At 41.8% G+C, this 12146-nt stretch overlaps 1 protein-coding gene across 9 annotated transcripts in view; it reads left to right on the plus strand.

Moving 5' to 3' along the window:
* The first annotated feature begins 1438 nt into the window (after positions 1 to 1438).
* Positions 1439 to 12146, plus strand: part of DENND5A (DENN domain containing 5A) — a 49555-nt gene continuing 38847 nt past the window's right edge. For 3 of the 9 annotated variants that reach the window (XM_033152814.1, XM_033152840.1, XM_033152823.1), the window contains exon 1: positions 1445 to 1788. In XM_033152814.1, coding sequence (XP_033008705.1) covers positions 1653 to 1788 — 136 coding nt within the window. In that variant the 5' untranslated portion in view covers positions 1445 to 1652. Of the gene's footprint in view, positions 1789 to 12146 lie in introns of all 9 variants that reach the window. The other 6 variants (XM_033152848.1, XM_033152875.1, XM_033152887.1 and 3 more) reach the window with 5 other exon arrangements.

Here is a 12146-nt window from a genome sequence, read left to right on the forward strand (position 1 = left end):
CCTTGTCCCCTTTTCTTGTTTGCTGCATTTGATTCTACTCCTCTGGTAATTACCATGGTAACTCTTTGCATCTGTTTCAGTTGACTGCTGCCAGGAGCCTCATGTACCATCTCTTTAATACTGGCCCTATGGGATACTTGGAACAAGTGCAGAATGTTCCTGCAGCAATTCAGTCAGTTAACACACAGCAACTGTTGAAAAAAGCGTGAAGTATATAGCAGCAGGGGCACTTAAGAATGGAGTAAGCTGGAAGCAGAGTGCTCATGTGAATGCAGATTTCAGCATAGGGCTATGCGTAGAACTTTGTGACTGCCATTCTCACAACCCTGATTAGTTCCAAATGAGTTCTACATTTTAACGGCTTTTGGAGGGTCTGGAAAGCAAAATTAATTTTAAATCAGTTAATGGTAAACAGCTTCTTATGCTTCTGTTTAATTCTTTGCAGAAAACTGCTGCTTCTTGGCGGCGGGGAGGGGAAAATGTTGTTGTCCACATTATCTGCCACACTAGGTGGTATTGCCCTCCACCTGCATGCTTTGACCCCAAGCGACAAGCCTAGCTGATCTACTGCCCACAGCTGCCCCCTAGACGTGGTCTTCCTCCTATTACTTTTGGCAGATTTATGGTATGCCAAGACCCTGTGCACAACTCTTTTGGGGCCAGTTTCCTAACACTATGTAGCTATGTTAAAATTAGGGTTGTATGAAATGATAACAGTCATGTTTCTGTCTTCGTACTCTCTGCGAGAAAACAATTTGGGAACAATCCCAGTTGTGAGCCAGGGAGGAGGAGGAGGAGGTGACAGTAATAAGAAGAATGCAAAACCTTTGGAACAGGCTTCCTCAACCTCGGCCCTCCAGATGTTTTTGGCCTACAACTCCCATGATCCCTAGCTAGCAGGACCAGTGGTCATCTAGAGGGCTGAAGTTGAGGAAGCCTGCTTTGGAATAATAATAAAAAATGTGATAACTATAACCTCCTTTCTGCCATGTGGCCAAACAACATGGGCACAAATCCAGAAGAGGGTGCTAATCATGATGCTGCTACTACACTGGGCTCCCTTCGCCTCCCTCCAGGTGTGTGGTACAAAGGAAGCATGGTTTAAAAGTGAAGAAGGGGCGATGAGGGCAGCAACACAAAGGGGGAGGGAGAAGCAGAGAGACGGAAATGTCCGTTGAGAGAAAAGACTCGGCTCTAACTTTATCCGGTGCTGAGGAAAGAACCAACAGCGGGAGAGGAAATGGGCTTTATCCCCTCGCGCCGCTCCTCCCAGTCTCTTCAAGAAACCACACTGCAAGGAGCATCACGTCATCCTTTCTGCTCACTGCGCCTGCGCAGCATTGCGGTCCTCGCTTCTATTCCTCCTTCTCTCCCGCCCCCCCCCCTTGGAAACATCTGGGAAGAGAGGAGCGGGGGGGGGGGGGAAGCGCCCTGTTATGTGTGTTCCCTCGCCCGAGTGTCAGGCCTTGCTACCCACAATGCCATGCGGCCCTGGCCGCTCCGTCATGGAGTTAGCAGCAGGGGCCCCAGAAGCAGCAGCGTCCGCCGCAGCTGGGCGGCCAGGAACCTCGGCGGTAGCGCCCCGAAACGCTCCTTCTCGCTGCTGCTGGGCGGCTTGAGCCGTCCCACCTCGCTGGGGGGCCCCGTCCAGCATGAGCGGCGACGGAGGCAGCAGCGGCAGCGGCGGTGGCAGCGGCTCCTCTTCGTCTGCTCCTGGCCGCTTCGCCGACTACTTCGTGATCTGCGGGCTGGACACCGAGACTGGTCTGGAGCCGGACGAGCTCTCGGGTGAGTCAGACGGCCGCTCCGCCAGCCTCCCTCGGAGAGCCCGAGGGCTGCTCTGCCGCCCGGCGTCGGACGTGCTCTGCCCTGAAGGGAGGGAGGCGGCGGAGGGGAGAGTAAATCAGACCAGCCGGGGCATCATCATCATCATCATCATCATCATTTTATTTAGGCCGGGGGGGCGCTTTTGACAGTGGCTTCACTTCAGCCCCTGCCTGACGCGGGTGAGGGGCGACCCAGTTCGGGGCTGAGGGATTGCCGTCGGTCCCATTAGGAGAAGCTTCTTTCGCGTCTGCTGAGGCAGGAGGCGAGAGGGGCTGGATGTCGTCTCCCCTCCTTGCCAGCTCAGGAGGAGCTGCTGTGCTTGGGCTACTTGGCAGCGGCGGTGGCGGGTGGAAGCAGCCACTGCTTTGTTTTGGCAGCAACAGGACCCTCATTCTCTCACCTCCTCCTCCTCCTCCTCCCTCCTCCTCTTCTCTCTGCTCCCAGAGCACTTGGCCTTCATAATGAAGAGATGTTGCATCTTCCTGTCGCTGTGGGATGCAAAAGCAGTTTTAAGGGTCATGTGGCAGCGGTTGCCACAGCAGTGGCATTAATTTCGCTGCGGGGAGGTGAAATCTAGTGCACTTTATTTTTGTGTGTGTTTACATTGTTGTTCCTTTAACCTCTTCCTGAAATACTGCCCTGACTTCAGATGAGCATCCTTCTGCCCACTTATTCCTGACAGTGGAAACTAGTACTGTATTTATTTTTTTAATCCTACAAAATAAATAATCATTTAAAAGATGTGGTAGGATGCAAAGGGCTGCTAGTGGAGATGGAAGAGGAGGAAAAAGAAGACACTCGGCCACAAGATTAAACCAATGGTAGCAGCAATTTAGGAACCATATTTGCAGAAGTATAAGGAATGGTTGCAAGTCTATAACTCTTGCCTTTCATAGTCTTTTGGCACAATTGAATAATTTCCCCATTCAAAACCTATATAACTGGTAATTGTTGTTTAATCGTTTAGTCGTGTCTGACTCTTCGTGACCCCATGGACCAGAGCATGCCAGGCACTCCTGTCTTCCACTGCCTCCCGTAGTTTGGTCAAACTCATGTTGATAGCTTCGAGAACACTGTCCAACCATCTCGTCCTCTGTCGTCCCCTTCTCCTTGTGCCCTCAATCTTTCTCAACATCAGGGTCTTTTCCAGGGAGTCTTCTCTTCTCATGAGGCAGCCAAAGTATTGGAGCCTCAGCTTCAGGATCTGTCCTTCTAGTGAGCACTCAGGGCTGATTTCCTTAAGAATGGGTATGTTTGATCTTCTTGCAGTCCATGGGACTCTTGAGAGTCCCATAACTGGTAATACTTCATGCATATAAGGGACGTGGGTGGCTCTGTGGTCTAAATCACTGAGCCTCTTGGGTTTGCTGATCGGAAGGTTGGCGGTTCGAATCTGTGTGACGGGGTGAGCTGCTGTTGCTCTGTCCCAGCTTCTGCCAACCTAGTAGTTCAAAAGCACGCCAGTGCAAGTAGATAAATAGGTACCGTTGTGGCGGGATGGTAAACGGCATTTAAGTGCGCTTTGGCTTCCATCACAGTGTCTCATTGCGTCAGGAGCGGTTTAGTCATGCTCACCACATGACCCAGAAAGCTGTCTGTGGACAAACACTGGCTCCCTCGGCCTGAAGCGAGATGAGCGCCATACCCCATAGTTGCCTTTGACTGGACTAAACCATCCAGGGGTCCTTTTACCTTTACACATATATAAATAATTATGTGGCTCTAGTCCAAGAATGTTTATGCCACAATAACAGTGTAACCCACTCTATGCATGCTTTTGTGGAGCAAAAGGTAGTATGCATAGAATTTCAGCTATTAATTTTTAAGGAACCCCAAGATTATTCGTTCAGTACATAGAATGATTATCTGCTGGTTGTATCCTGTGTTGGTTTTTGCCTGAGCCCATGTCTATGCATTTCTTAATCTTGCAAACATAATTAGATTACATTTTATGTTTTGTTGCTTACTCTTACCATATCAGTTCTATATTCAGGTAGGTAGCTGTGTTGGTCTGACGCAGTTGAAATGTATAAAAAAATTGTCCAGTAACACCTTAGAGACCAACTAAGTTTGTTCTTGGTATCAGCTTTCATGTGCATGCACACTTCTTAAGATACACTGAAACAGAAGTCACCAGACCATTAGCACTACATATAAGGGTCTGGTGACTTCTGTTTCAGTGCATCTGAAGAAGTGTGCATGCTCATGAAAACTTATACCAAGAACAAACTTAGTTGGTCACTAAAATGCTTCTGGACAATTTTATTTTTATTTTTTATATACAGTTTACCAGATCAGTGTTAACTTTTTCTGTTTTGGCACTGGTAGTAGATTGGTACATATAAACTGCTGTGGAGATCTTACCATCTACTTTAATAAATTAAGTGTAATTCCTTTGAGGATTAAACTACCGGTAACTGCATAATTTTGTCTGTAAAATAAATAGTCGAAAATGAATAATATTTGCATGATTGGGAGTTTTGTTTATGTTTACTGCCTTGTTGTTTTTTCATATTGCCTCATAGACTTTGAGGCATAGATTTCATATAAAATGGTGATGAAGTATTTTGTACTAAGCTTTCCATACAGTGTGCTACTTAGTGTGAACAAAGCTATGGAAATACTAATCTCTGGATTATCTGGAATAAAGTCTGATGTGATCTTGTGTTAAGTGATATATAACATTCCAGTCTAGTAAGCAGACATATGTCAGGAGAGCCCATGTATCCCAATATTCAATTTTCCTTGTTATCCTGATCTGTTTCCCCAAAACTCCTAAAACTATGCTAGCCGTGGAACTTGCATAGTTTATTTCCTTACATTGGCTGCAATGGGCAGGTGTGGGATGCAAAATGATAAAGTAGTTGTCTTATGCACTATGAGACAGTAGGGCTCTGAATAAGTTGGAGATTCCACCACAGAGTTCCCCACAGGTTGGATTGCTTTGCCCATGTTATTTTGTTAGCAATCCCCAAGTAGAAAGCTGTATTATATTAAGTACCTCTTCTTAATTTATCTAAATGATACATGTAAGATGCTAGAAGTTTCACAGTATCTCATTTAATAGCTTAAGAACTCTGAGTGGGAGCTCATACAAATGACATTGACTTGTAAAAATGTTACATGGAAAAAAATACGAGAGAGACATTGCACTACCTTTGTAAATCAAGAAAATCTTTAATAAAAATATGATTTTTACCCTGCTACTTATTAATTTTATTATTATTTACTTTGGAACAGATTGAGAAATAGTGACTTACCCAAAACTATCCAGGAAGCCCATGACTGAGCTTGGGTTTGAATGAACTTGGGTCAACACTCTACTCACCAAACCATGAGTCAGTTGACAAATGAGGTGTCCCCCATGCAATTGCTTTGGAAGCAGGTCCACCCAGAGGGAACCTGAAGCAGGTGTGATGCTTGGGGCCCTGCTGCTAGTCTTTAAAGGGGCTCACGAACCTGTGTACTGTACAACACTGGCTGGAGCACATTTGAGAATTAATCCAGCTGCTCCTTACCTTGGGAACAAGCAGACTTTCTACACTTGTTCCTGTAGCATGTACAGCTGGGCATTGACTTTCAGACACGTTAGTAAGGCAAAATGACAATAATAGTTGACAAGTGAAAAAATTATTATATTTACATTACAAAGTTAAGACTCAAAAGACAAAATGAGAAGTACAAAGTCAGGGATAATTTCTGCCTTTAGATGCATGCAAGGGGAATGGAAGCCTCTTGGAGGAAACAAATGAATAGAGACCCCTGCTGTGTAAAATGAGTCAGGGTGGAATAAAGAATTGTTATTTTTTTAGATGACAAAGCATTAACCCAGATGACAAAAGTGATGTAGTTTGGTGAAGCCACTATATTTTAAAGAAAAAAATTATAAGGGTAAATTTAGGATGAACTTCAAGTCCAAATAAATTAGGTGAGGTGGTTTCCATCTTGTTTTGTGCTTTTGCAAACTATAATTGTGGTGTGTGTTGTGTATTAAAGCAGTTTCAACAGTTTTCATACCTTGGTCCTTAGATTTAAAATTGACACAGCTCCTACTGCAATTCCTCTGAGATCTAAAATTTGAATTTAGCAGACTTTTAAAATTTTGGTGTTTCCTGAAATATATATTTAGTGGAGTAAAAAGGGATATTGTGTGTAGGCTTTCCTGTGCTGAATGCATTTTTAGCTATAAAGGCATCTTTGTTCTACTGAAACAATTTGTCTAATAAGTGGCAATTGTTCAAATAAAGCACTGGTATTACAATGCAGAGAGGCGGAGGGAAGGAAAATAGGATTCTTAAATAAAAGCTATTCTTAAAAACATCAACAGTAATTTGCTGCACACTGCAGTTTTCTCCAGGTTTAAGTTTGCCTTGAACACAATCTTTCTGGTTTCATAGGATGGTATTCAACTACTTTTACTCAGAGTAGATCCATTAATTTAGTGAATATGACTAAATTAAGTCCATTAATTTTAATGGATCTGTTCTGCGTAAAAAAAAAAAAAATTGAACACTATTCATAGTAACTAAAATTCACTATGGGAAACTGATGGTTGTTGCTGGAACACTTAGCAAGGTTATAAACAAATTTATTCTAGGAAATAATGTTGTGCTGCCTTCTAGGGTTTATTCAAGAATATAACTTACAAATGGTAGTTGTGTATCATAACAGTTTTAGTATATGTGATTTTATTATAATAAACTTTAAAGTGATATCAGTTACAGTAAAGCAATGGTGGGTAACTTGTGAGCTTTGGCCCAATTTCAGACAACCTCTGTAAGTGATCAGTTGAGACCTTCTGCAAGAGTGAACTGTCATTCATGGGAGGAGAATTTGTAATAAGGCAGAACATAGAGAACTTTTATGGGGAGAGAGCACCCAAAGCCAAAATATTCCCCTCCCTGTACCCACTTGTGAGAAGCTAAATGGGTAGTGGTGGGAGAGAAGGGGCTTGTGTCCTGCCTCCCACTGTGCCAACTAACCTGCAGCTATTTGGTGGCCTCTTTCTTTCTGCCTTGGGCTGTAAGGGAAGAGGAGTCAGGTTTAGGTATGGACAAAGGTAGGCAGAGTAGGTCAATACCAGTGGGTGTGAGGCAGAAAGAATGGTGGAGGAGGCAGTACTGCTCACTCACCTGCTCCTGTTGGCACAGATTGGCCTCTTGTCACTCCACCCTGAGCAGTGTTCGAAACTCCCATTGTTCTAGGTGCATTTTGCAACAGGGAATTTCATTAGCACACAGTTTTTGAGCTCTGGGCACAGTACTGTGCCTAAGATTTCAGATCAAAACTGCAGAGTGGAAGGAAAGGTGGACCTTTTTCTGCTGCCCTACTTCCAGCTACTGTCTGAAAACTGGAGAAGAGACCCTCTTAAGAATATTAGGGGGGTGGGTAGGAGAAGGACTAGACCATGGGTAGGCAAAGTAAGGCCCAGGGGCCGGATCCGGCCCTATCACCTTCTAAATCTGGCCCACTGATGGTCCGGGAATCAGAGTGTTTTTACACGAGTAGAATGTGTCCTTTTATTTCAAATGCATCTCTGGGTTATTTGTGGGGCCTGCCTGGTGTTTTTACATGCATAGAATGTGTGCTTTTATTTAAAATGCATCTCTGGGTTATTTGTGGGGCACAGGAATTCACTCATTCCCCCACAAAAAATAAAGTTCGGCCCCTCACAAGGTCTGAGGGACAGTGGACCGGCCCCCTGCTGAAAACATTTGCTGACCCCTGGAGTAGACCATGTGAAAAAATGAATGTAATATTTTAGCTGCAGTTCATTCATTTTCAGCTTTGTATTCTTGTTATTAAAAAATTGCGCCTAGACATTCCGTTGTTGTGCCCATAACCTAGGTCTAAGGTACCATTTAGCTGCTAGCTTTCATATTTCACTTTCTAACACTGAAGCAGAGACAATATGGATATCTTTTCCAAGTGAAAAGTTATCAGGTGGCATCTTTCCTCCCCATGCTGCCCACTGAGTGAAGCAGCATGTCAGAGGCACCATAGATGCATTTGCTGGGTGGATCATTTGTTTTCTCTCCATTCTTCCTGAGTGAAATGACACAGCCACATAAACTACGTGGGCCTTTCCCCACCTCCGCTTGCCAATGATGTGGTGTCCTATTTGGCCTTTACTCCGTGTCTGGGAATGGACTCTACTCATTAAGCAAGTCATTTTTGTTATTTTTCTTGTTCTGTGCTTGAGCTTTGTCTGCAATTAAAACTCCAGTCTCCTGCCTGGGTAACTCCCTCTCTCACGCCTTCAGTTTCATATAAACTTAAGAGCAGCCTGCTGGATCATGGCAATGTTCCATCCATTCTAGCATCCAGTTCTCACCATGGCCAGCCAAATACTCATGACACACCATAACAGGACCTCAGCACAGCAACATTCTATCACTTGTCAACCTCAGCAACTGATATTTGGAGGCTTATTGCCTCTGACACAGCTTGATGTCTCCTACTCCAGTGGCTTCCCATTCCCAACTTCTTTATCAACAATAGTACGTCAGCTTCTTATATACACTTATTTTGGATATAGTCTTAATGGACTCAGTGTGATTTACTTCTAAGCAAACATGTATAGCATTGTATTGCTGATTTCCATGGCATTTTAGTTTTTTTTATTGATTGTTTTTACTCCTACCTCCTTTTATTTGCTATTACTTATTTATATTATATTTTAAATTTTTCTTGTTCTATAAGCCTGAACATTTTTGGCAAGGTAAGCTAGAAATAATAAAATAAAATCAGATTGTGAGAATAATAATAATATAATTTATATGCTGCCCATCTGACTGTATTGCCCCAACTACTCTGGGCGACTTCCAACAAATTAAAACATTAAGCACAGTAAAACCTAAAAAAACATTAAATATTAAAAACATTAAAAAGTCAGAACATTGGGTTGAGAAAGGTCTGAGCTCCCTTCTTTTTCTCTACCCCTGATGGCCTCCAAAATGACTGTTCTCAAAAGCATCTGTTGAGGTTTCAGTAGATACTTGCATGTAATGATGAACAAAGATGCTTAAACATGGATGTTCTATTTCTATATCCAAGCTTGACTGTGTGGCCACACCTCACCAACTTCTCCACACAAAACCTTCCAGGACTGCCAGTGTGAATGTTGGGGCGGTAGAAGCATAGCTGCAGACTTCAGTGAGCTAACTCCTGTTTTATGTGATGTATGTGAGTAGACCACTAATGGAAGCAGTTATTTCCAAAGGCCAGTTAGCTGCAGAACATCTGCACTAAATTAAACGGATCCTAGTTCATCCCCAAATTATGTAAAGTGCACATAGAGTTCTTAGTGACTAAACTTATTCATTGACTGGTATTAAAATTGATGGAGAAGCCATTATGTAATGTGAAATGGCTTTTATTTCATAAATTCTGCAGCGATATGGCAATAATTTGAGGTTGAGGTTTGCAATGGCGCTTGTGAAATCCTCTGTACATGTTGCTGCCCTATATCACCCAGTTTTCTTTCTCCCCCCAAAGAAGCTTATGCTGTTTGCCATGTTGCAGAATACCAAAGAGCTCTTTTGTTTCTTTGGGAGCTGAGCAGACGTGCTGTGGTAGCTGATATTGCAGTGAAGAATGGAGTAACTGATGTAAGTAAGAGCAGCTGTGAAGCTTATTTGGAGTGTGCAGGCTGATATGATAGGCTGCTTTATGGCTGATGTTGTGATACCATGTTTTTGTATTTGGTTGTATATTTACAACCCTGGGTAGGAGAGCATGATTTATAAAACCTGAGTAAACAAATCACTCCTTTGTTTCTCTAAGCATCCTTTATCAGTTTGTCTGTTAGCTTTACAATGTGTGTCTGCAAAACCCAAAATTGACAGCAGTAATTGACTCCGCTCTATATTGAGGCAAATATTTAGATCATAGTTAACTTCAGAAATGTCTCAAGGTGTTTAAATATTATGTTATCTTATTCCACAAATGAAGAATTAACTTTTAAAACTTCAGCTGTATGCATAATATTAAACTTTACTTGGTTACATCTTGTGTAACTAGCTAAATACTAACTCATTTTGTATTTAAATATTGTGAACCGCCCTGTGATTTTCAGATCAAGGGCGGTATACAAATCTAATAACAAACAAACAAACAAACAAACAAACAACAGTTTTCCCTGACCACTCATCAGATTTGGAAGTCTATGCACTCTTGTCTTCCGTGTGCAGTTACCCCCCTCTGTCCAGCAGTGAAGAGTCCTCAAGATGGTATGGGATGTCCAGAACATCTAGTTTGATACCTTGTTCAGTATAACCCCATTCTACGGGAACCAAATAAGCTTTCATTAGAAGCAGAGCAAGGTGCAAGCATAAAGATGTAGAGCAGGGATTCCTGTTATTTCTCTCTTAGCTGCCTGCCTAAAACAGGAAAAGTTGTAACTTGCTGCTAATGACAAGGTCACTAACAAATTAGCTTGTCTTGTTAATTGGTATCATCTCATTCAGTAATGGGGTTAAGAAGTAATTGGTCACTCTTGAAGCTTTTTGTGCGTGGGAGAGAAGAATGTTTTTGATAGACAGAAATTGCATAAATATTGCTGATCAGGTTGCCAGTATTTATAGTGTGTGTTGGGAAATCCATGCTTGGCTTTATAGTTCAATGTTGCTACCAGTTTGATTTTGAAAACAAGACTTAATCAGCTAGTATACTGAAAGACTAACTTGGATCAATAATTTTCTGCTTTACGGATAACTTAATACAGAAACAATTAGATGACAGAAGGTTGGATGATATATTTCTTTTTATTGCTATTTTACATAGATTGAATTTATTGGGATTCAGTGGATAAAGATCATGCTTATTTAAGGTCATTGTTGTGTGAGCTAGCAACTTTTATTGCATCTTCATGTGTTTATAACTGCATTCTCCTAAAAATGTGCTGTTAGTGCATTAGTGAGCAAAAGGGGAATTGTCCTAACTAGCGGGACATTGTCCTAACTAGCGGGACTTGAACCTTTTTCTGCAATTCTAAATCTAACACAAGCTAGATGGAAGAGTAAGTTTACCATGGCCAAATAGATGTTTTGGCTCTCTAAACGCTTCTGTCACCTTTATTATCTACCCTTTTTATTTTATTTATTTGAAGTAGATTACTATTATGGTGTAAGTTTAAAATTGGTTATTAAACAATGTACTAATAAAACTCAATTCTCTGGGTGTGTGTCTAAATGTAGTTAAGACAGCAGTATCAATATCAGGGGTCAGCAAACTTTTTCAGCAGGGAGCTGGTCCACTGTCCCTCAGACCTTGTGGGGGGCCGGACTATATTTTTTTTTGGGGGGGAATGAACGAATTCCTATGCCCCACAAATAACCCAGAGATGCATTTTAAAGAACAGTTCCCACAGAAAACGTCCTTGCATAGAGAAAACAATCTCAGCCTTCTGCTGTTTCTTGAAACTTTTTCTCTGTTCTCTGTTTCTGGAACAAATTATTTTCTCTCACACAGAGAGAATATCCAACAGGCAACCCCAGCATTATTCCTATATGTGAGCTACCTGGTGTGCCTAGTTGAGGCTGCAAGATGGAATGTAACACATTTGTATTTCATCCTTCTTTCAGGAATCTTTGTGGTGTACAGGGGGTTACACATTTCATCTCTAAACCTTTTACTTTTCCAAACATTTTATAAAATAGACCTCTCTCTGCGTTTTCTGTATTGTCATTAATCTCAAGTCCAATGTTGACAACATTTTTTGTAGAAAGAGTGTGCCCTAAAGAGTAAACACCAAAGTATAATCTGGAATCATTTTCCATTGATGAGTAGAACACAGTGAAATCAGCTTCTTTTGCCATTTAATTACTATGTATTTGAGAATAAATGAAGTATTGAAATGGCTTCCCCCATCTCATTTTGCAGGTGGTGATGAAAGCTTTGCATTTATTTGAATCATGTTAATTCATGTAATTTGGGTTTATTGTTATAGCAGCTGTCACCCTCTACATGCTCATTTTCCTATTCATTTGATGAAGGTTTATTTTTGGAGTAAAAAACCCCCACATCTTTATTTAGAAAGCATTTATATCTGTATGAAGTATAGTGAGAGAAGTACTGCCATTAAAAGCTATTAATGTAGGCCATTGCTCATAGTCCTTAGGTTTATTAAATACTCTGTAGTAAACTACTTGATTAAGATTCTCAAATGGCATTTGAGGCTGCTGTTAGTTTTGAATTTGAAATCTTCATTGCACAGCAGTATACCTTTTTGATTATCAGATGCTGGAAGCAACCAAGGATTGCTCAAAACAATATAGAAGTTTTGAACATGGGTGAGGAATCCTTTCCAGAACAAGGAC

This window comes from Lacerta agilis, chromosome 1 (genome assembly GCF_009819535.1).
Source record: "Lacerta agilis isolate rLacAgi1 chromosome 1, rLacAgi1.pri, whole genome shotgun sequence".
NCBI lineage: Eukaryota > Metazoa > Chordata > Lepidosauria > Squamata > Lacertidae > Lacerta > Lacerta agilis.